Raw genomic sequence first — 23,621 nt, 5'->3', positions numbered from 1 at the left:
GGACACCCCAGGAAGCTGGATCGCTTCATCTCCTCGGGTCTCGTCTTCAGCGCCACACATCGCCTCATATTGTTGGCGACGTTGCATTCTCGGTTCACGAACCCCATGCGTTTATCGCCTCTGACGGAACGCAGCCATGCAAGGAGTGATCGAACCCGTGCCCTCTATGCTACCCGGTGCTCTGTCAGCTCGCCGTGCATATCTGTTGCCGAAGCGCTCCGCTGGCTTATCTCCGTCTCGACCCTCTGAAGTGTACACCCCAGCTCAGCCGTCAGATTTTTTATTTCTTTAAATGGACGCACTTTTTTACGCCTTGAGGTAAGGACGTCTCCGGACAGAGGTGGACTTGCGGAAGAGCGACGAGGCGTACCCGGGCGTCCCGGTGTGCTGAACGCTTCAGCGGTTCGCCCAGTGGAGCGATCACCACGTTCGATGATAAGAAAGACTTCTTCGATGGCGTTAAACTACGGCGCGTACGGAGGAATGAAAAGCGGCTCTATTCCAACAGAATCTGCAGAGACTCGAACGCAAGAAGAATCGTGAAATGTCACGTTGTCCAACAGAGGGTTGTCAGAAGACGTCAGAGAACCGTCTTCAGTGATTCGACGAATTCGTTGCTGCTCTTGTATGTGTCTTGTCTATGAGCGAAACTGAGGCCGCCAAAAGAATCCACTGCAGCTCGAACAGTTGATGACATGCTCGTTCTCTAAAAGTTCGTTCGTACATAGCACAGACGCCATCTCCGAGGATACCCATAAACGCACCGACCGCCTCGTCCGAAGGAAGCCGCATCGACTGGGAAAAAACAAACCGACGTCCGTGGACGTCATACTGATCGCTGAGTTCCAGGAACGCTGCCATTTTGGTGCCGGTGGAAGATGGCCATGCGTGGACCCGGACTCTCTTTAGCGACTGTACCCTAGAGTTTTCAGCACCACACGAACAAGCTGGTGGGAAACAGAGTCGCCCATGGTGGCTACTATCGTCGCTATTTCCTTCCAGAACAGGTGATCAACGGGTGGTTTTCTACCATTGACCGCATCCAGTCTTCGAGAATATCGGCTTTTGGCGCGGAGCGCGTATTCTTGGTTGTTTCAGAGTTCCTCAGCCATCTGAGTCCTGTTGCATAACTGACCTGAAGGAGGAATGCAGACCTCCATGCACTGTTCCTTCACGAGTATATTCCTGCAGGTAATCCCTCTACGATCTGTTCGGTTCATTGGCTAGTCTTTTCGATCTCCTGCTACGCACTGCAGCGCAGACGAAGGAATTGAATTGAAAGACTAAAAACGCCTCCACTGGATCCAGCGGACGCTACTCGCAACACCGTTTGGTGATATCTCTGTACTTGACGTTTTCGTGGTGCCACTTTCTGGACGAGTGCTGAGCAGCGCTCGGTGACGGGGCGCATTTCGCCCTGTGCCTTTAGAAAAGTAGCCGAGAAGACTGCGAACGAACCGAAAGAGCGGAAGTGTCTCTTGCGGAACGAAGACTTGTGTCAACAGTGACGGAACTCGCGTGCGACAAAAGCTGGTGCCCGCCACCGCACACATAGTTGCTGTGGACTTTCGCTCGGGCGTCCTCGATGCAGTTTGGATGGCGCTCAGAAGCGCATCGCGTTTGTGGCTTCTCGAAACTCGCCGCGGCGCCTTCTTGGGAATCTGGAGCGGACACCGGCCGGTCCAAGCCTGACTCTGAGAAGCGCAAGCACACGCTTTGGATAGTGGCCAGAGAGTCCGTCGCGGATGCCGCTGGAAGCAACAGGGAACGGTTTGACAGTTCGCGGGCCGGTGCAAGAGCGCGCGCTTCGAGTTGCTGCGCACTGCTTCTGGAGGCAAGCGGCGAACAACGCAGCACATATGCTGACGAACGAGCAACCACAGGCACGTTTGCGGAAGAGTATCCGAAGCGGGTCGCAGGTATGTGTCACGAAAGGCAAACGCAGAGCGCTGCAGGAGCTCACGCCCGGACGCTTAGCAGCAGCAGCAGCAGCAGCAGTGTTGCAAACTGCTGCGCAATGGAGCCTCCCATGATCACGCAGAGCGCCATGTCCGAGAAGCAGCATTTTTTCGCAGGTGAGCGATTACACTTGGAGCGAACAGCGACATCCTGGGGTTGTGGCTCGCCTTCAGTGCGGGTCGTTCATCGAAGCACTTTACGAGAGCCAAGGCAACCGAACGATCGCCGTCTTTCAGTGCGCCTCCTGCGATGTTTCGGATTTCTCGGTCAGAACAGGAAAGGGGGCTTCCTGGTGTCGGTGATCCTGCCCGGCAAATCCAAAACGAGTCGAGGTTCACTGGAGAACGACCCAACCGATGCTGCATGGCGAGGACAGAGGCACCTCGAAGTGCCGGACACGGCGAGTCAAGTTCGCGAACATACGGCACCGCGGGACCCGCAAGGAAACCAATACGCCGTGTGGCGATGTGCCGCAGACTTTTTGGAGCTCAGGTCGTCGCTTGAGCGAGTCCATCCAGCCTGTATCATTCCTGTGTTACCGTCGATTCCGCTTTGGCTGGAACTCCGAGCGATGTTCAGCAGAGGAATTGCAGCGCAGGTCGCGCGCGACCTGGAGCGCTTCCTGGGCCGCGTCCTGAGCCATCCGGTTCTGCGACAGAGTCCCCTGGTGGATGCATTTCTCAGGTGTCCGGAGGACCTCCGCTGGATGCGTGCAGCGGGAGCGCCCACTTTTGAGGAAGCTCCGCCGGTGGTTGCGGTTGCAGGACGGCACCCGCTGCCCGACGCACCAAGCTGCCGGATGCCTTCAGGTCCGTCCTGGAGGGCGTGGTTTGCGTCGTTGAGGCCGCACGCCTTGGTTGCCGCGCTGCATTTCTGGCACTGGAAATATCGCCTTCGGATCGATGAATGGATCACAGGCTTGATACAGCATCCAATGCAGCGCTCTCGATGGGAATGCACTGCATTCGGCGAAAGCGGCAACTTGACTGCGCTGGAGGGGGGTCTTCCTGACTTGGAGATTTTGCTTCAGACACAAGAGAAACTGTTACGAACCTTGCAGGTGCGTGTCGACAGGCACGTACGCTGCGCCAATCGACTTGCCCGGGAAGCAACTCGAGTTGCTGAGACGCTGGAGCATCTGCAGCGTCTCGAGGAAGCGCTTTCCGGCGAGCAATCGCGACGATGCGGCTCCGATCGCTACTGTCGTTGCAGCTGTTGCCGACTGCAAGCCGGTAGCCCAGCTGCAGAGGTACGTCGCGGAGATGCGCTCGGTGACTTGGCGTTTCTCCTTTGCAATGAAAGAAGCATTGCAGGCGAGGCATTCGTAGACCTAGACACGATATCATCGCCGATCAACGGTGCATGTGTTTTCCCCGATCCGGAAAACGAGCTTCGCGAAGGAATGGTTTGGCGTGCATTCCACGAGCGCATCAAGGATCTGGCGGGCCTCTTCGAGGATGCCCGGAGAGCGCTTCGCGTCATACAGTGCTGGCGCGACCGTTATCTTTACTTGGCCGAGCTGAAGGTCACTGGCACGCAGGGCACGGCGTTAGCGATAACGCCACCCGCACGAAAGGAATCTACTGCCCAGGTGCCCGATCAAGCACCAAACGCAAGCGCGCTGTTTCCGGTCGACACGAGCACCGGAACCCTGCGAAGCACCGCGGAGGCCGTCGGTTGGGATACGCGTGCGCTGGACGCCTCGTGGAAGTTCGATCCAGCATTCGAGGCTACTGAGGCCCGAACAGCCCGCGTGCGTGATCGCTACGTCCAACACTCGACGTGCTTCTATCTTGATCTGCTTCGCTTGCGCACCTATGCACCGGCGGAGCTGGCTGTGGCGGCAAGGCGTCTCGAGCAAACGATACGTGTCGAGGGTCAGCGGCGGGCAGCCCGAAGCTAGCGCATTCGCGTCAGACGCCAAGGAGCGCAGTCCCAGGGATGCTTTCGCAATTCCCAGCCTTTGCAGATTCAAGCAGTGCGTGCACATTCAACGTGCCCATGGGCGCTTTCGTAACTCGGAACCGCTGCGGAACCGAGCAGCGCGTGCAAACTTGGAGTCGCTCTGAGGGCATCGTAAACATCAGCAGGGGCGATCTGCAGCCGCACCTTGGCGCTTGGCAAAGAGAGGCCGTATTGCGCTCCACGCTTACACGCCGCTGCATACGTTACCATACCGTGATGTCGCAGAGAGATACTGCAAATCTCATGCAGCGTCGAGAGATCCACGGGATCCAAACGAAGCTTGGTGAAGAGACGCCGCGCCTCTGCGCACAAATCGCGCAGTGTAATGGCGGTGCTGTGTGCGTTCTGGGCGAGCACCCACAGAATCATCTGCTGCTGCGTCGGCAGGGATCGAATCGTCTCCAGGACGGAATTGGCATTAGGCTTGCTGTACAGTTGAGTGACCACTGCCTGCAGCGCGGCGACCGCTGAATGCGCGCTAGGCCTGGTCTCTGTTGCCTTGTCCACGATGCTTCGACAGGCGCTCAGCATGGTTCGAACATCGCCCTGATGTGCGGCTGCGACTTTACGAGCTGCCAGCTCCAGTGCAGACGCCTCGATGCCGTCCCGGGATGCCGTTTGAGCGCATCCTTGCTCTAGCAACCGCTCCACGGCAATGGCGATCAGATCTTCAGCTGTATAAGGCGTGAAAATGAGCACGTTCGGCTCGATGCTTGTAGCACAGCGCAGCGCCGGCAGCACTCGCTCTGTGAAATCCAGTGCATTCGCGATGCCGATGATGCAGCAATGCTCCGGGAAACGCGTTGGTATCGTTAGAAGCGAATACGCGAGGGAACGTCGTCCACGCTGTGTCAACCAGAGATCGATCTCGTCCAACACCAGGCAGAGTGGTCGACGATTGCCCTGGAGGCGGCTTTGAAGCAGCGTATCGATCGCTTGCGGGTTCGCGCCAAGCGAACGAGTCGCCTGGCGACGCGCCTGACCAGCACCGTTGGCACGCAACCTCGCTCCCGTTGTCTTCGGAGGAGCTAGGGCATTGGCGAGCGTCTCGATCAGCATATCATCTCGCAGAATCCCCGCGAGATTGATATGCACGCCTTGGAGACGTGTTCTGAAAGCTGCGAGGGCTCGCTCGACAACGTAGGTCTTGCCACTGCCGGGGAGCCCTGCGATGAAAAGAGACTCTGAGGTGCCGTCCCTGAGCAGCGTCTCGAGTGCTCGGCAAACGCGCTGGAATTCGACGGCGCGTCCCGCTGGTGGTGCGTCTGGTGCACTCGCTCCAGCCTGAGCCCCGGCCTGTTGCGTTCTTCTGGGCGAGCGCTGAGGCGCACGGCCGGCTCCGGTTCCTTCTGGTGTAGCTCCCAGGCTCGAGCATTGTTTCTCCTTGAGACACTCGGTCGCCGCAAGGCCCTGCTTTGTCTTCGTGGACGTCAAGTTTATTCGTTGACGTTTGCAGCTCTTGAAGAACCCCTCCATTGTGTCCTGAACCTGTCGCGACATTTATGGCTTTCGTAGTATTGGAGCCTTACAGTGTTCGCGTTTTGCAGTAAATAAATAACACCTCAAGCGGTTGCTTCAACAGAGTCCGTCGAATAAGGATCGCCTCCGTTTTGCAGCAAATGACGCTGCACAACTGTAACGACGCAAGTATGACTGCAGAAGTGTACTTGGGCGAGTACAAGAGTGCGAGTATTAGCGCGCGAGTATAACCGCCGCAGCGATCTGCCGCGCATCGCAGATTTCGCTCTGTGCAGCGAAACGCGCGCCTCGCCGTGGCGCGGGATGTACAGTTGCTCGATAAACCGGTGTCTGACTAGCACGGAGTGCTGGGCGGAACGTTCTGTTTCTGCCTTGCGACTTTTTCCGAACTTTTTTACATGTACTGGTTTGGCATTCGAAGCGCATCAATAAGAGATTTCAAATCCTCAAGTAGAGTGAGGACTCCTAGTCTCCACTGCAGCATGGCTCATTCGAGTCTGCCGCTGGAATTCGTAACGTCATCGGAATCAGGACGATTCTCGTTGCCGTCAAGCCAAGGTTTGTAAAATAAGCAATATTGTTATTCATTCTATACTTGCAAGCCTCCAATTTTGATTTTACCGGTCAAGTAACGTGCTGAAATCATCCATGAATCATGTTGTCAATCTCTTTGTTTCGAGGCAACTCGTGGGCGCAGGGATGCTAATCGCTGCGTGGAACATGGAAAACGTGACTTGATGTCGCCCTTCGACTACTTTGTTAAAAGCGCATCACAAAATTTAACTGAAATCGTCACCTCAAAAAATAGATTTCGTTTGAAAGAAAAATCCTCCTTTGTGTTAGTTCATGGACGGAAGCGGATTCCGCAGCAGAATGACGCCTTTCATGGGACATGCGCCGAGAAGCAAGCGTCTCTTGTGTTTGCATAGAAAACGGTCAACGACTCGGGCTTGTGTCATGGCTGTGATCGAAGTCATTGGCGGGTGCGTCACCGAGCTGTACAAAAGGAGCGCATGCAAATCGATACCACACGACTGGTTCTCCGGTCTGGATTTACCCGCCGCTGCTTGTTTCATCATACACAACATTACGTACCACAAATCCTCTGCCGAATGGAACAAGATGCGCCAGCGCATGCAGCGGACAGCGTACTCGCCTCGTGAATCGCCCCGCTGAGGCGTGCGATCACAGGCTACTGTGCCGAGTCCGAAAACGGCAGACGCCATCCACGCAAGACTTCAGTTCCAATCAAGAGCACTTAAACGGCCACGAAGCGAGTGTTCGCGCCCCACATGGCGGCACGTGAAAAAGGATATGTCCTGGACATTTACGGGAACCTTCCCAGAGCAAGTTGATGCAAGTGCGAAATGCGCACCGAAAGCGTACGCAAACAAGATGAAAAAGGTAAGCGAGGAATTCATCGCAACAATCGTATGCGCACGAAACGTGTCGACAGCAACCGGAAGCTGCGAAATCGGGACATGAATGCTCTCTCCAGTATCCTTCGACTGCTGGCAAGGGAACTGGGGAGATAGGTGAGGGCGACGTACTGAGAGCCGGAGATGAGAGAGAAGAAAAGGACGCAGTCGCACAAAAACCCTCTAAGGCTAGTATTCATGACATTCGGAAAACGCAAACATTCGTGTGTTCGTCCGAGTTAGCGAGTTCGAGTTCGTTCTCTCTCGTGTTGACGTGGGATTAGCAAAAAACGCTGCGGGATAATTAAGACTAAAACGCGAGTATCTGAGCGCCAGCAGTGCTCTCCAGCGCAAGTGACGTAACCGCTGAGTCTCTGTACACGGCAAGATGTAACTGCAGCAGAACTATTCATTACCGATGCAAGGCGTCCTCGTCATCGCTCTGGTGCGGCTAGGAGCGTCGTGGCTCGTGCGGAGGCGTCTACGCAGCGCGCAACGCTTATCCAAGCTCTTGACCACTGGCGGTTTCGTGCCGCCGCATGACCTCGTTTCAAGCAGCAGTGAGGGATCCTCATTCTCGGGATCCCACACAGTCGATAATACTAATTTTCCAAGGATTCCACAAAGTAGCTTCACTGCAGATCGAGCTCAGCGGCACCGCATCCGGCCTCGCAGTGGAAGACGTCGGCGGACTCAATGTCGGTGCTGAATACCTCTTTTGGGAAATCGAGTCCAGCGTTCGCAAATGCAAGTCGCTCACATAGAAAAAGACACTTTTGCACGAAAAATTGCAATACAAATTTGAGCATACCTCCGCATTGCTTACAGTATCGCTGCTCCCGCGGCGACGCCTGGCGATTCCGACGCTCGGAGAGTAAAAGCGGCATCGGGTCACCGAAACGCACGCATTGCTGGGAACAGCGTTCGAGACGCAGTCGCGCTTCATTGACAACCGCGTCCTCGTCTTCTGAGTCCGATGTCAGTAGATCCTCGGCAGAGTCATCCATGGGTTCCTGAGTCCACTCTAGCTCAAGGCTACTTTGAACTGAACTACGTGGTGGTCGAGTGGTTTGCCGCTGGTGGGCATCGTCGCCAGGCTCCTCTGAGCCCAGGGTCAACTGCTCTCCAAGCGCCGTAGCTGCAGCCGACTCGGCACGATCTTCAAGCGCGCTCCAAAAGTTGGCGAGCAGGCCAGGCTTTCCATGCGGACGAGAGTTCTGCTGTCCAAGTTCTCCCTTTTGCTCATCGGTGGCGTCCATCGTGCTGAATACGCAACGCCACTCCAAGTTCGCAGTCGTTAAGGACTGGCCACGCAGCAAGCTTTCCCCTGATTTTCCCACAAAAATGAGAAACATTCGGTCAGTAGTGCCTTCATTATCTCGCTCGCACGTGGTTTTGCATAGGCGTGCAGGTAAACGCACTTGAACGAGTAGGCGAAAGCCCTGCGCCTCTAGGCTCCGTAGCGTCTCGTGGACGTGTGCGTCCGTGAGCGGTGGCGGTTCTCCCGCAACACGACTTTGCCACAGCTGACCTGGTCGGCCGGTCGGAACCAGTAGCCAGACCTTGGAAACACTCATCTGCGTGGACGGCTCTGTTCTACGCAACCTCCGTGGGCCGCACCCTCGAGTACAGCGAAGTGGCGTAGTCGTTGGCGGGCCGGAACGCCACGGGCGTTTTCGACGGCGCGGCTATCGCGGGGTGAGTCTGTGTTCTGCGGCACGACGCTAGCTGCATCAACGGGACAACGCGCTTGTCTCACGGTTTGCACAGAGCTAACTTCCAGTCAGATGTGGTTGTATGCAGTAAACAGTGGTTTCACGCAAAGACGCTCGTGCACGAGATGGGAACGATTTTCGTCCACGTGCCCGCGAGCGGTAAGCACAAAGGGCAGAGTCTGCACACGCAGCACGCGGCTCAGCGTTCAGTGCAGTGCTAGCAGCGGGCAGGACCGGTCAGACATGGGCGGGGACGTGCCTCACTCAGCGGAGCAGGCGGAGAGCAAATCGGTGTCCAGTGGGAACGGAAAGAGTCCGGTTGCCGGCGCCAACGCAGGTCGCGCTGACGACCTGTCAGGGCGTGTTGACGACACCCCGGCAGGCGCTCAGGTTGAAGCGAGCGCTGCGCCGCGGCAGTCGCCAGTCCAGCAGCCACCTATTGGGCCTCGACGGAAGAAACCCAAGGCGGATGAATACGAAGAGCTTGGAAGTGCCGACATTGACGTGAATGCAGACTACGAGATCTGGCCCGGAAGCTGGCTATGCGTGGACTGCGGCTGGGAATATTCGACGAAGGCATTCGGTATGCCACTCGAACTGCAACCGGAAACCTTTCGCTGTCCTCAGTGTGGAGCGCGGAAACGGCGCTTCGCCAAGAAGCTAGGCAGCAAAGTAGCCATCACCCGTGATACGAGCAATTTACCCATCTTTGTCATGAGTATGTTGGGGCTCCTGGCGGTCATCGCCTTTGGCATCTGGGCTGCAAATAAACTCTGAGGGCAGCTGTTGTACGTCGGGGCGCACACGCAAGGACTCCTTGGGATGAGAGGTTCATCATGGGCAAGTTTGACTCTTTTTGCTTCCTCGGCGCGAAGCGTTCGATTTCGCGCGCACGTCGCCGGCCGGCTGCGGCTGGCGAGTCTTCGCTACACGGCGCGCGCGCGTCGCCCCTTTACGACTTCTGTGCACCGTTGCTGTGGCTTCACGCGCAGTACAACGTACTGTTTGCGCAGACGCAGCTTTCGGGTCGGTGGCGCTGATAGTCACCTGGTCTGGCAGCGCGTTTGCTGGTGTGCTTGTCTTGGGTGCTTTGCCTCTATTTGGGAGGACTGTTACGGAACGGAGGGCACTGCTGCTGGCCGTTTCCTTGGGAAGCCAACTTCCGCTCGCATCTGCACCGCGTGTACACACTCGTGGCTGCGTCGCCACGGAAGCGAACAGGGCTGTCTGTAAACCTCTTCAACCGTTCACGTCGTGAGGTAAAGAGGGTGTCCCAGGCGTTGCAGTGGGGTTTTCTCGGCACTCGTGGGCAACGTTTGGAACATGGGTTACGATGTGGACAACATTATTGAGCGTCTTCTAGAAATCAGGGGGCGACACGGTCGTCAGGTAAACCTCGCAGAGGATGAAATAAAATGGTTGTGTATGGAGACGCGCCGAATTCTACTCGAACAACCGATGCTTCTCGAGATCGAAGCCCCCGTCAAGATTTGCGGCGATATCCACGGACAGTACCAGGATCTACTGCGACTCTTCGACTATGGAGGCTATCCTCCCGAGGCGAACTATCTCTTTCTTGGAGACTATGTGGACCGCGGCAAACAGTCCTTGGAAACCATATGTTTGCTTATGGCGTACAAGATTCGTTACCCGTGCAACTTTTTTATTTTGCGCGGCAACCACGAGTCGGCAAGCATCAATCGAATTTATGGCTTTTACGACGAGTGCCGGCGAAGATACAACGTGAAGCTCTGGAAAACTTTTTGTGATATGTTCAACTGCCTGCCTGTAGCTGCCATTGTGGATGAAAAGATTTTCTGTTGTCATGGTGGTCTCTCGCCAGAACTCACTTCGATGAATCAAATTCGGCAACTTCCACGTCCGACGGACGTGCCCGACCAAGGCCTCCTCTGTGATCTTTTATGGAGTGATCCGGATAAGGATGTGAAAGGCTGGGGCGAAAACGATCGAGGAGTTAGTTTCACCTTCGGACCAGACGTTGTGAAACGTTTCCTCGAAAAATTTGAGCTCGATCTCATCTGTCGCGCCCATCAGGTCGTTGAGGATGGATATGAATTCTTCTGTGACCGCCGCCTTGTTACAATTTTCTCGGCTCCAAACTACTGCGGAGAATTTGATAACGCTGGCGCGATGATGAGCGTAGATGAAACGCTCATGTGTAGTTTTCAGATTCTCAAGCCGACGGATAAGAAAGCCAAATTCGGCATCTCTGTTGGTTCAGCTGTGAATAATGTGGTGTCAACGTATACTGGAGGCGGCATACCGCGCTCCATCACGCCACCGCGAATACCGACGCGCAAGAAAAAATGAAGGAGCTAAGGCTGGCTAGGATGGTATTTGACACGAGTCGAGCCGTGCTGGGCTCGAGAGGTTTTCAACGAGACTCGCTCTCATGCATCGATGCCTGCATGTGTTCACGAGGGCAACACTCCCTGACCAACGGAGGCCTCGCACTGCTGATTCGGGGCGCGGTGCTCGAGGCACCTGCACGGTGACTGCATCCGAGAAGCCTCCTCTGAATATGATAGAAACAGTCCCGTTTTGGTCCATGGGCAAACTGGATGCGGATGCACAGACTGTACCATCTGCGGGCTATTGAGCGCTCCTATTGCATTGGCAAAGGATGTTGCTGAATGTTTCCCGCAGAGTTTAGAGCCCCAGCGTCCAATTATTTGTAAACTGGAGCACTCGCGGCCGTCAGAGAGTCTGGTTCAAAGACGAATGGAAGGAAGCTGTGCTCTTCTTATGGTGGACGCCGCCAAAAGTTGCTGCGCCTCGGCAATACTTCGGACAGGGCTCGCTCGTATTAGGAACGGGGCAGTTTGGGCAAACGTGACAATCTGGAACCTATGGTGGCCGCCGAACGAACTGATCAATGCGTCGTTTTTGTATAGGACGCCTTCAACAAATGGACGGCGCACTATCCAAGCAGTGGTAGCGAGCACGGATACCCCTCCCTGCCCCGCCCCCGCTGACTGGGACATCACGTCCACCACAAGACGTCTGCAAGGTTAGAAGGAAGGATATACAAGAAAACTGGAGCATAAAAACCAGCGTTTTGTCGTTGGTTGCGGGATAGAACGTGAAATACTTTCCAAAAATTTCCACCAAGCGCAGAACACGTGTTCTTCGCACGTGGCTGGGCTTGAGGCATGCCCGTCACAGACGGACCGGTTAAAAAGTCCACTGTGGTAAATTGTTTGTGTTCAGCATACCGTTACCCATCGGAGAACCTCATCTGGGCAACAACCGACACTGCGCAAGTATGGAAAACACCAAGTAAGAAATATGTGTACTTTCGACGCGCGCGGGTAGCCTAAGCCATTCATGGCGGCGGCGGCGGCGGCGGCGGCGCCATGCCAATCGCGAGTTTTCTTGATTGATGGATCGTTGACAGGGACCAAGGATCCGTGCTTAGAGGATGACGATCGATATCGGCGGACTTTCGCGAGTTTCCTTGATTGATGGATCGTTGACAGGGACCAAGGATCCGTGGTTTGAGGATGACTCTCGATATCGGCGGACTATCGCGAGTTTTCTTGATTGATGGATCGTTGACAGGGACCAAGGATCCGTGGTTTGAGGATGACTCTCGATATCGGCGGACTATCGCGAGTTTTCTTGATTGATGGATCTTTGATAGGGACCAAGGATCAGCGATGACAGGATGATTACCGATATCTGGTGCCTCTGGCGAAGCGTCGGCAGCGCGCGTTCATGTGTTACCATTGGCAGCTGCTGTACGTGGCATTCAGTGGTGTCTGATGCGACAGGCCCATTCGATGTACCTCTACGAATTGTTTCGTACGGCATCCAAAAAAAGTGATCTCAGATGCATCGATTCCAGATGACTAGGAATCGTTCTGAGCGACATCTGAATCTGTTCAAATTGAATCTGCTCCAAAAAGCTTGGAACTGCTCAGTGTTATTTCCGGAAAGATCATCTCAAGTAGATCGATTCTATACGTCATAAAATCGCCCGGTGTGACGTCTAGAAAGGCATTTCGAGATGTAGCGACAGTTCCGTCGGAGATAGCTCTATTCGAGCAAGAGCCTCGATGGCAACATCGCATACCGTGAAGCATCTTTCTCGTGGTGAAGATTTCCGCCAGAAGCGCTTCATGCCATAGGCACTGTTCCTGCGCAGCGGTTCCCAAGCTGAGTTCAGCGCCATCACACTACCGATCCACAAAAAGGGTATCGCTGGTCACGGCTGCTGTGTTGGAGCAACGGCTTGCCTGCAACGATGTTGCCAGTACACTTTTTTTAATTGCTTAAGATCGATGCGTCGTACCAGCTTATCTCGAATGCACAGATCTTAAGCAATTAAAAAAGGCGCACTGGCTTCTCGACAGACACGACGGAGCCCTATCCGCCTCGAAAGTGCTCTCAGCGAGAAACAGAAGCATGATGAGTCGATTGACCCCGTGGATACCCACGGCATACGCGTGCGCTGGAAATCGAGTTGTAGCGTTTACCTGTCTGCCTTTTGCTGGAACCCTATCTGCGTGAAGTCTTTCAAGGCTGATCGAGCCGGTTGCCGAAACTATTCGCATGCAGCCTGGAGATGCTCATCTGCTATTGGGGAAAATCACACTGACCTATCTTTGACGCTTGCTCAGGAGTGGCGTTCGCGATGCGCATCTATACTTAGGTAAGGAAAAGAGAACAAAACGAGCTGCTCTAGAGCAGCGAGGCTCGTTAAAGCACAAGATCTCCTAATTTTGAAGCATGCGCCTGAGAAATGCTCCAAAGACAATGCTGACTGCTGCCGGTAGTTGCGTGCGATGTTCCTGGTTCTTTTTCTAAGGTTCGCGCGAAAATCCCGTCAGGATCAAGCAAGCTCGCCGCTGAAGGTCTATAGTCGAGGAACGCTATGAATGTGTGGAGAGCACGCAAACGAAAGCTTCGCAAAACATCATCCTTTGACGACTTGTTTACAGACTCTTGCGGAAAGTTCACTGATCCTTTCCGATCAGATGATCGATTCCGCTCGAAGCATTATTTCTCATCTATGGATGGCTGCGGGCGGAACGGGATTCCGCACCAGCAAAATATCCCTTACGGGATCTACTGCTAGAGGATTCCATCTCTTCGGCCCGTATGGAAAAAGGTCTCGTACTCGGACTCTTGTCATCTCAGCAAACGCCTCCAGTCGGAAGCGCGCCACTGCTTTTGAGAATGACGGCAGAGACTGATCGAGGTTTTTCGACTCGTTTTCCGGCGCGGATTTTGCTTCTGGTGATTGTTCCATCATGAACATCACCATGTTCCGGAAATTCTCTGTCGCATCGAACAGCGTGCGCTTGCGCTTGCACCGAGCAGCATTCTCACAGAGGGTTTTGCCCAGAAGACGCCCGTAGTTTCAGTGTAAAGCGCCAAGGACGGAAACTGCAGGATGCATTCAGGAAAGCCCTCTGCGCCGGTCAGGGGCTTGTACCAAGCGACGAATCAAGAGTTGAAGGTTCACAGAACGGCTCCTGGGGATGAATAGTCACGGTCGACACGTGCGGGAACACCTGACAATATTCAGGTGTCACCATGGCGAACTGGACACCGAGACTGTATTCAACGAATATGAAAATGGGATGCGATGCAGAATAGTTAGCTCCGCATGTGCGTGACGTGCGTCAAGGACAGCGGGAAGCAGCAAAATCCGAACCCGTAGGGTACCATCAACATTCTTCGGCTGCTTACCATGAAGCTGAAGGGACATGACAGATCTGCATATTTAAAGCCTGGGCTAGGAGATAGAGGAACAAGGAAGCAGTCACAGAAAAAGCCCGCAACAGATCGAGCAGGGTAGTGGAAAGCGACAAATACGCAAAGGGCAGTGGCACGAAAACTTTTAGAACCCTAGGGTTAATGAATACCAACTGGTAGACGCACCACAGCCTTTTCGACCGGCCCCCTGCCATGCGTTTCATCCTCTCCTTGGATACCTGGAGGCTTCGAGGACGCCCCATGAAGCTGGATCGCTTCATCTCCTCGGGTCTCGTCTTCAGCGCCACACATCGCCTCATATTGTTGGCGGCGTTGCATTCTCGGTTCACGAACCCCATGCGTTTATCGCCTCTGACGGAACGCAGCCATGCAAGGAGTGATCGAACCCGTGCCCTCTATGCTACCCGGTGCTCTGTCAGCTCGCCGTGCATATCTGTTGCCGAAGCGCTCCGCTGGCTTATCTCCGTCTCGACCCTCTGAAGTGTACACCCCAGCTCAGCCGTCAGATTTTTTATTGCTTTAAATGGACGCACTTTTTTACGCCTTGACGTAAGGACGTCTCCGGACAGAGGTGGACTTGCGGAAGAGCGACGAGGCGTACCCGGGCGTCCCGGTGTGCTGAACGCTTCAGCGGTTCGCCCAGTGGAGCGATCACCACGTTCGACGATAAGAAAGACTTCTTCGATGGCGTTAAACTACGGCGCGTACGGAGGAATGAAAAGCGGCTCTATTCCAACAGAATCTGCAGAGACTCGAACGCAAGAAGAATCGTGAAATGTCACGTTGTCCAACGGAAGGTTGTCAGAAGACGTCAGAGAACCGTCTTCAGTGATTCGACGAATTCGTTGCTGCTCTTGTATGTGTCTTGTCTATGAGCGAAACTGAGGCCGCCAAAAGAATCCACTGCAGCTCGAACAGTTGATGACATGCTCGTTCTCTACAAGTTCGTTCGTACACAGCACAGACGCCATCTCCGAGGATACCCATAAACGCACCGACCGCCTCGTCCGAAGGAAGCCGCATCGACTGGAAAAAAAACAAACCGACGTCCGTGGACGTCATACTGATCGCTGAGTTCCAGGAACGCTGCCATTTTGGTGCCGGTGGAAGATGCCCATGCGTGGACCCGGACTCTCTTTAGCGACTGTACCCTAGAGTTTTCAGCACCACACGAACAAGCTGGTGGGAAACAGAGTCGCCCATGGTGGCTACTATCGTCGCTATTTCCTTCCAGAACAGGTGATCAACGGGTAGCTTTCTACCATTGACCGCATCCAGTCTTCGAGAATATCGGCTTTTGGCGCGGAGCGCGTATTCTTGGTTCTTACAGAGTTCCTCAGCCATCTGAGTCCTGTTGCATAACTGACCTGAAGGAGGAATGCAGACCTCCATGCACTGTTCCTTCACGAGTATATTCCTGCAGGTAATCCCTCTACGATCTGTTCGGTTCATTGGCTAGTCTTTTCGATTTCCTGCTATGGACTGTGAAAATGCATTCGATTCAACGCAGCTGAGGTTAAACAAATTCAAGTTGAAAGCCAAATCAGCGAGGCCGCCGTTTCTCTCCGCTGGACAACGGTTAACGAAATCTTTGGTCGGTCACAAACTGTGGAGACAGAGATAATAAGTTTACTGAGTATAGCTTTGGCTTTTAGTATGCTCTAGAGATTCGAGTACCGGATCAACTGCGAACCATTAACCATGGAAAACACACAGCTAGAAAACCGCTGTGCTGCTGTTTCAGTGCCGCTGGATATCGAGCTTCTGAAAGTAACGATAGGCAAACTTGAGCATGTGCTGGGAGCCTCAGAAGCCGCTGACTGTTTTCCTGGAGCGCTCGCGTTCGTTTTACGGCACTCGACTGGGGAGGCTGAGCAAGTATCGGCGCGACTGCAGTCGCTATGCTTACAGGTTGAGGCCCTCTTCCTACCTCAACTTCTTGAAGAGTATTTCAAGTCCGAAACTGCTGACACTGAAGCACGAGGTGTGGAAAAGCCCCGTGTCATGGACCCGTCACCAGAGCTCACAGAGATCGTCAGCGCCCTAACAGAGACGAGAAGCCGCCTGGAAGCGTGGTCCCGCGACAGTTCTGCTTCGCTGACTCGCTTTACCAGCGTTAAACCTGAACTGCGTGAGCTCATCTTACCCTATCTAAAGCAGCTACTCTGCTTCGGTAACGCTCTCGCAGCCCGAGACTCCATGGAAACGCTTCGAATGGTCGCGCCGCTGTGGAGCGACCGTCAGACGGCTCCTCTCTATGCCATTTTCAGAGACATTGTTCGTGTCTGGAAATGGTCTGAAAGCAGCGGGTCACGCATCCCGGAGCCACATCATAGCAACCTAGAGACGTGCAGACGCTGCATTGTGGAAGCTGTACTAGTTCCACGCTTGGCGACGCAAATCGGAAATGGTACCGCACCCATTCAGGACAGCGAGCTGACGACGTGCCGTATGATCCAGGACACGGACCCCGCGCTCTTCCAACATTTCGCTCGATTACTCATCTCCAAGCTAGATTACTCGCGGAGTAGGATCTTCATGGACGCAGCTGCAGTCGATCGAGCGACAGCCACAATGCTCCGCTGGGATGAGGCGTGCATGCTGTTTGTGTACCGCGCTTTCGAGGCGATGCTCTCCTGGCAAGAAAAGCTGGCAATGCTTCGAACGTTATGCGAGGGACCTGAGGACACCACCGGTGCTGCCGCCGCGATGCAATCTCTGAGTCTTTGGACCGTGAGTGTCTCCGGTGAGAGACTTCTCGAATCATTCCTACAGGCCTTTGACATCAACTTGACCCCCGACTCGTATCTGGATAATCACGAGAATGCCGAATTATCGCTTACTGGGAAAAGTCAGGAAGCACTCTCCCCGATTCAGTCATTAGAAGCACCGGTTGAAAATCGTTTAACCCGCTTTTCGCGTGAATTTGAGGCACTTTGCCGGCGTCATCGCGAGTCCCGCAAACGAATGCAACGGCAGCAGCAGCAGCAGCAGCACCATCACCAGCAGCAGACCCGCACGCTAAGCACCACGACGCCTTTCGAGAGCATCGTGGAGACGCGTCACTGTCCTTCAGTGACGACACAACAGCAAACGCAAAAGCAGCGGGTGTACAGGCGCGTATTAGACGGCTCCGCTCGTCACCATGCATACACCGAATCGTCTGCCGTGACCGTTGCCGCCGCGAACGCTGCAGGCACGATGACAGTAGAAGAATGGATGGAGCTTTTAAGTCAGAAAATTGCACAGCTCCGGATGGTCGTCGACTCTGGAGGCAAGAGGAGTCCAGAAGAATGGTATCTGTGGGTGATCCGACCAGCACTTCTGGTTCTCGCAGGTGACAATTCCGCGACATTCACTACTTGGGTATCTGAGGCTCTCAAAAAGTTGGAGAAACATTTCGGGTCGAATGCGCTGCGGTGTGAACCTGCGAGTGCGTGAGGACCATTCGCAGCTACGAGCTCGTGCTGGATCGTAAGTTCCATCGAGTCGCGGAGCAATTGAAGTTATGCGGAGCGTCTTTCCGTGTTGAGAACGTTGCGAAGCCCTTTTTCCGTGTAACTAAGGTCGCCACAGTTGCGCGTGAGGCAGCGCCCGTGAAGCCGCCATCCAAGCGAAGCGACTGCTCGTCTAGGTTAGCGCTGTGCACGGCGTTCAGCGGCTCGAAAGGAGGCATTTCTTTGATGCATTGATATCACGTGTGACTGACGCCACCAAGGAGACTCTTTAGAGCGCCTCACTCTGGAAACTCTGCATTCAACCACACGAACTACGAAGCACATGAAACGAAACGTAGCCGCATGCATGCCGTCATCCACTCTCTCCGTTCGAGTAGAATTCGATTGACATCAAGCATATGGCATGCTGTGACTGTGAACGATCTGTGGTATCATCCGGCGTTCTCCGCATCTGCGACGCCCCGCTGAATTGCCTCCATGCATCGATTATCGAATGGGTTGCTCCTCGCTCACCGTGAGTTTGCAGCTGATGCTACCACGTCCACGTACGTTGTAATTTCATGGCGAGTCTTGGCAAACGTTCGCTCCTACTCGGCGTTGTGACGGCTGACCTGCCAATGCGAACGGGCCCTCGAGCATCTCGCCACTACGTCCCCTCGGGCGGAAGTGGCCAGCTGTCGGAAGTCCCACTGCAGCCAGGCGGCCGACATGTAGACTGGCCTCTTGCTGCCATGAATCGATCTTGCAGATACATGCTGCTCTCGTGATCCTGCTTTCATGCGATTGTCTTCGGTCATTACGTCATGCAGTAGTACAAGAAAGGCCGTAAGTGCGTAAAGGCTTACGTGATCAAAGCAAGACGCGTCTATGCTTTTGCAACGAAGCCATTTCAAACTTTCTTCTTTTGACGCTGCTCTAGAGATTGATTATGATGACGGACAAACCGTCCGGTGACTTTGAAATCAACCCAAAAGCGATTGACGATAATATTGGATGGCGTTCCGTCATCAGCCAGCATTATTACTGTGCCTTGTTTCTCGCAAACTGGACTTTCGAAGGTAGCGCGCTAAGGCAAAAACGCATGCTGCGTTCAGAATAACAGCTGCAAATGTCAACAAGAAGGGTTTCATATAGTGCCTCGTCCACGTTCGCATATACCCGGTGATCAGGGCGCCCGCTCCATTCCCGCATAGACCTATCGCAAATAAAATAGACTGCACGAACCCTAAACGCGATATGCTCACAATACGAGGAACGAGCGCGTAGTTAGCATTAAACATAGCTCCATAGCCGGCACCAAACAAGACAGCGAAGCCTAGGAGGCACATCAGCAGGCCAGGTCCATGAAAGGTGCTTTGCGGAACTGCATCCGGAGGCGTATCTCGAAGCGTAAAAATCGTCATAAGCACTGCCCCTAGAACTGAAGCTATTGCGGCTACGACCATGGTAAGGAATCGACCCCAGCGGTCTCCGACGTAACCTCCGACAATTTTGGCACTGAATGTGCTAAAGTAAAGCACAGCAAGAATCGTTGTCGCGAAATGGAGATTTGCTTGCTCATCCATCGTCATGTATATGAGAAAATGTTCATTATAAGAGCCATAGGAGTATTGAAGCAGAAAGTACGACGACGCTAACAACAAAAACGGAAGGCTCGCCCACGAGAAACTAGTCAGATTCTTATCATGTGCGTGTTCCGCCGGTTCTGCAGCGCCAGCGGCTACCTCCGCGTCCAGTTCACTGAACTCAGCATCCTTTCTACGTTCATGATGCGCGAAGTATAGCGGTTCCTTTGCTTCTTCGCCGCGAGACGCAGGGGACTTTACTGCATCCATTCTTGAGCTCGGAGCACTTGAGATCGGGTTCACGGTTTCACGTCCAGAAAGCAGCTCTCCAGGAGGCCGCACCCGCTGAATCCAGACCGCAAGAGGAATTGCAGCCACAATCAAGGCACCGGCAACCGCGAAAGCTGACACTCTCCATGAAGCATGCGACGCAATGGCGCCCAAAACTAGTGCAGAAAGTGCTCCCGCGAGAGAAAATCCCGACAGGACCATGCCTAGAGCCGTGCCCAGGTGCTCGAAAAAAAAATGGCAAAGAAATACGGAGTAAACGGGCACTCCAGCAAAGGCCATCGCTACTGCGTTCACAGCCTGTAGAATAGCGAACTGCGCCATAGACCGCATGAGAGCGAACAGCAGTGCAGACGCCCCGAGCGCACTTACTGCGGCCAGGATGCAACGCTGCGGACCCCAGCGGTCAACTAGCCACCCGCCTCCAGGAAGCGCCAAAACGTACGCTAGACGACTCACTGCAACCATAGCGGAACCGCTCACAACTGAAGCACCGAAGTCCTTCAGAATCGACGGCATAAGCACTGTCGGTGTCATTTGGTAGTAGCAAGTCTGCAGTGTGTGCAGTACTGCGACTGCAGCCGCCACAAACCAACATATTCTCGGCTCCATCAATCAATAATCTCCATTGGAAGAGGTTGCGTCCAGCGCAACTCCGTTACAAGGGCAAGTCGAGGATACCCGTGCAGCATCTCCGCGGGTCTGGAGCGATTGCGCGAAGGCGCCTCCTTCCAGCACGTCGCACCTGCGTTTATCCCTCTGGATGCCTATGCGATGCAGCAGGATTGTGTCGAGCTGGAATGCTCAGAAGCGCAAGATCAACGAGTAACCAGGGAATGGAACAACCCTTCGCCTCAGAAAGCATCTGCACTCCATAGATACCAGTACGAAGTTCGTCTCGGAACTAAAGTTCACGTGCAGGGATCCTTGAACTGCGGTGCCCACACAGGCGCTGCCCGGTGGCAGGACGTCTATGCAGAGCCCCGTTGGGTACGAAAGACTCTGGGCGCCCCATCAGCGTGAGCGTCCTCAAGTTGCTGCATCCGAAATGCTGACAGATACGTGTTCGAGCTGAGAAGCTTACGGTTCCAGCGAGGAGTGTACAGAGAACGCAACGCCAGCACGCTGGCGGCAAAAATGTGCGGGTTCATCGAAGAGAACTGGCCGGGGCCAAACTTCTCTTGGGAGCAGTGACGATGCGCTAGATCCGTGATAGCTTAAGCAAGACACGAGACTGCGATACGTCACAACTAAGGCAAGACGTGCGCCGTTCGCTGACCATGACACGAATGAGGTAAAATCAGTATTATCGAATGATGGAACACCATCATCGTTCACCGTTCACCCGGGAAAATCGTTGCTGGCGTATTTGTACGATGAACCAACCTTGATCGATTGCTGAATCGTACCATAACAGTGGCTTGCTCAGGACGAGAACCCAATGCCGTCAATCCTGGTCAATAATCTGTTTTTTTTCAGTGGAAGTCTTCAGCGTTTACGCGAAACACCCACACTGAATACTAAACGATGATCTCGAAATTATGCTTTACGCAAAGCTTCCGGACACTTTGGAAGCAAGAAACTTTTCCGGATTTTTGTAGAGGCGTTCAAATCTCGATGGAGGATGTACTCGTGCGCATTGTTGGACATGGAACCGGAGCATAGCGAGCCTCCGGCCTTCAATGACACCTTCGCAGCAAGATCTGTCGAGTTACTGCATACGATCTCTTGCACTCGTCTCTGTTTCACACACTTAATCGCTACCTGTTTCAGCGTGCACTCGTGTATATGATGCTTGTGTTTTGTCCAGAACTCATTGATCGAAATCGTGCTGAGTCAGTGCCTGCCCTCGTTGTATGCGCTCGTTGAAGTAGCTCCAGTGCAGAGCTTGAACAAGACAGCACGTCTAGCGCCATTCTCTACCACCAAACGACGAGTCTGACCGCTCATTTGCCTTTTCATTTCTTTGAACAAGTTGGCAAATGCACGCTTCTTGCCTCCGTACCCTAGAATCCTTTCGCAAACAAGGCCCTTTCACGTGCACGACTGCAAAGTTCGTCTGCATCGGTCATATGGATGCTTTTGCGTTCACTAAATAAAACATGCACAGCTCTTTCACAGCCCAATACGGTTCTCAGAGTGTGGAAGACGGTCGATACCCTGTCAGTCCGTATGTTGGTAAGCCTCTTGGCCTGAATCATAACCGACTCCAGATTACATCGAGCCTCTGAAAAGCTGAGCAAAGTAATCTGCATTCTGATCAAATCCTTCGCTCCGTCAACATTACAGAGAGGCATTGCGATAGCAATGATGCCCGTCAATCCTTGATCCACGCTCACCACGAAGTATTTCTCTTCATATATCTTGAACGATTGCAAATGTGTTGCGCAGCTTAATCCGCACCTGGGTTTCAAAAAGTGCGTTCATATTGATATTCCGTCGTTCTGAATCTTTCCTGAGAACTTCTTTCCACATCCTTCCTGTTAAAGTGGATCCTTGAACAAGCTCCACTAAGTTTCTATGAGACTTGCTCAAATGCTGTAAACTTTCATACAGAGAACGATCGCGGCTCCCTCATAAGGCCATACACAATACGACGCAGAAGAGTCTACAGTGATACACTGGGCCTGAATCTGACTTTTGGCAACCAAATCGTACAGTTGCTTAAGAAGGCAATAACGCAAGCAAACGGCGACTTTGATCTGCTCTGGAGAGCTCTATTCAGGAACATACAGTAGCAAAAGATGCAACGGAGGCAGGCATCTCGTTTCAACCATCCTTTGGATATGGCGCCCGTCCGGTTCGAGGTCCAGCATATCACGATGAGCTTGGACCATCTGGAGTGCCGCTCGCCCTCGTAGCGACATCTCTGCCGAAGTCGCTACCAACTCGAGCGATACCGCCACCGGCTCCTCATTTGCATCCATCGAAAACCCGAGTATCGATTCAATCAGTTTCCAGGTGCACATGCTAGTAAATGTGAGGCTACTGCGCGTAAAACGTCCAAAAGGTGCGCTTCATAAAGTGCCCGATATTAACCGGCGATGGTTATGATGTTGTTCTTGAGGTGCTTCTTGGCTTCTGCGCTGTAGATGTTCCATTCTCAGAGGCGGCATGACAACGGGTCGGAGTATTCAGGGAAGCGCGTCCACAAATCACTGATCCATCGATCTGACTGTCTTCCATATTTTCTTTCGAGCATCATTTATGGTGCCGTACAAAGGCTTGATCGAAAGATTCCAGAGGAACGTGGACAGCAGGCAGCCGTACTTCCGGAACTCCAGTGAAGTTTTGCTCGATGAGGTACGTCATGGCGAAGAAAGCTTGACAATTCTACCTCGAGTAAGAGGCTGAACAATCTCTAGTGGAGTGCTGAATCTTACTTGTTGGGAGATTCTAACCGGTGATATGCCATGAGAGGGAAACCTGGATAATCGTAGCATACGAATCTTTCCGCCCCGGCATGTACCCTTTGTATCCATGTCCTCTTTACGGGAGGATCTTTCTCTTCTTCAAACGGTCATTTTTTCATTTTTCTGGACGGTGTAGCATCCATGTGGTCGTTACGCACGATATCGCTCTTTACCATCGGAACCTGGGAGGGCTTGGTGTACGCTGGGACTCAAAAGCGGCGTTTTCGATGTCTGGACTGGTTGTTCCTTCAGTGCTTTCTTTCATCACCCACCTCGTGGCAAGCACCCCGTAGACCGACGCGCCACCCAGTTCCCTCCAGCTTAAGATCAGAGAAGCAACAGAGCGGTATTGCGCTAGTGAAGGTAAAGGACGACTTGTCGAAGAAATATATGTCGATGAACGATTTCCAGGATGCGAACGATGCGATTATGAATCCGTGGGCGAATGATATGTTTGCATAACAGGAAATACGCATTCGACTGCGTTGTGCGAAGAAGACTAGGGTGGCATGAAGAGCGGTTCGATACAAGTCTCAGCTGCGTGCTTGTTGACCACTTTTGCGTCATGAAGAAGGAGATGGTCAAAGGCAGGACAGTAAAGTCTGGGATGGAAAAG

The 23,621-nt window shown here is 53.6% G+C and overlaps 8 protein-coding genes and 2 non-coding genes across 10 annotated transcripts, besides 1 other annotated feature; 6 read left to right on the top strand and 4 right to left on the bottom strand.

The window, feature by feature from the left end:
• Window positions 1–1,253: part of a sequence feature (repetitive element) that runs on past the window's edge.
• Window positions 1,254–1,585: 332 nt separating this feature from the next.
• CYME_CME083C (similar to retromer component VPS5) lies at window positions 1,586–3,862 on the top strand (the record flags this gene model as incomplete). Its single annotated transcript, XM_005535538.1, has 1 exon — window positions 1,586–3,862. One exon carries the CDS (start codon window positions 1,586–1,588, stop codon window positions 3,860–3,862), a length of 2,277 nt encoding a protein of 758 aa, XP_005535595.1.
• A 68-nt stretch (window positions 3,863–3,930) lies between these two features.
• Window positions 3,931–5,424, bottom strand: CYME_CME082C (similar to cell division cycle protein CDC6; the record flags this gene model as incomplete). Its single annotated transcript, XM_005535537.1, has 1 exon — window positions 3,931–5,424. One exon carries the CDS (start codon window positions 5,422–5,424, stop codon window positions 3,931–3,933), a length of 1,494 nt encoding a protein of 497 aa, XP_005535594.1.
• Window positions 5,425–7,453: 2,029 nt separating this feature from the next.
• On the bottom strand, window positions 7,454–8,398 carry CYME_CME081C (hypothetical protein; the record flags this gene model as incomplete). Its single annotated transcript, XM_005535536.1, has 1 exon — window positions 7,454–8,398. One exon carries the CDS (start codon window positions 8,396–8,398, stop codon window positions 7,454–7,456), a length of 945 nt encoding a protein of 314 aa, XP_005535593.1.
• Window positions 8,399–8,608: 210 nt separating this feature from the next.
• CYME_CME080C (hypothetical protein) lies at window positions 8,609–9,313 on the top strand (the record flags this gene model as incomplete). The annotated part of the gene is made up of 1 exon (XM_005535535.1): window positions 8,609–9,313. The coding sequence occupies one exon, from the start codon at window positions 8,609–8,611 to the stop codon at window positions 9,311–9,313; it is 705 nt and encodes a 234-aa protein (XP_005535592.1).
• A 546-nt stretch (window positions 9,314–9,859) lies between these two features.
• CYME_CME079C (serine/threonine protein phosphatase PP1 catalytic subunit) lies at window positions 9,860–10,867 on the top strand (the record flags this gene model as incomplete). The annotated part of the gene is made up of 1 exon (XM_005535534.1): window positions 9,860–10,867. The coding sequence occupies one exon, from the start codon at window positions 9,860–9,862 to the stop codon at window positions 10,865–10,867; it is 1,008 nt and encodes a 335-aa protein (XP_005535591.1).
• Window positions 10,180–11,827, bottom strand: CYME_CME078T. The gene has a single exon (XR_002461244.1). It is a non-coding gene; the product is annotated as a hypothetical transcript (transcript).
• A 2,879-nt stretch (window positions 11,828–14,706) lies between these two features.
• CYME_CME077T lies at window positions 14,707–16,441 on the top strand. The gene has a single exon (XR_002461243.1). It is a non-coding gene; the product is annotated as a hypothetical transcript (transcript).
• On the top strand, window positions 15,983–17,722 carry CYME_CME076C (hypothetical protein; the record flags this gene model as incomplete). The annotated part of the gene is made up of 1 exon (XM_005535533.1): window positions 15,983–17,722. One exon carries the CDS (start codon window positions 15,983–15,985, stop codon window positions 17,720–17,722), a length of 1,740 nt encoding a protein of 579 aa, XP_005535590.1.
• A 1,024-nt stretch (window positions 17,723–18,746) lies between these two features.
• CYME_CME075C (hypothetical protein) lies at window positions 18,747–20,204 on the bottom strand (the record flags this gene model as incomplete). Its single annotated transcript, XM_005535532.1, has 1 exon — window positions 18,747–20,204. One exon carries the CDS (start codon window positions 20,202–20,204, stop codon window positions 18,747–18,749), a length of 1,458 nt encoding a protein of 485 aa, XP_005535589.1.
• A 162-nt stretch (window positions 20,205–20,366) lies between these two features.
• CYME_CME074C (hypothetical protein) lies at window positions 20,367–20,615 on the top strand (the record flags this gene model as incomplete). Its single annotated transcript, XM_005535531.1, has 1 exon — window positions 20,367–20,615. The coding sequence occupies one exon, from the start codon at window positions 20,367–20,369 to the stop codon at window positions 20,613–20,615; it is 249 nt and encodes an 82-aa protein (XP_005535588.1).
• Window positions 20,616–23,621: the final 3,006 nt, after the last annotated feature.

The sequence above is a fragment of the Cyanidioschyzon merolae genome, chromosome 5 (genome assembly GCF_000091205.1).
Source record: "Cyanidioschyzon merolae strain 10D DNA, chromosome 5, complete genome".
In the NCBI taxonomy this organism is placed as follows: Eukaryota; Rhodophyta; class Bangiophyceae; order Cyanidiales; family Cyanidiaceae; genus Cyanidioschyzon; species Cyanidioschyzon merolae.
This window is presented reverse-complemented; position numbering and strand designations above follow the sequence as displayed.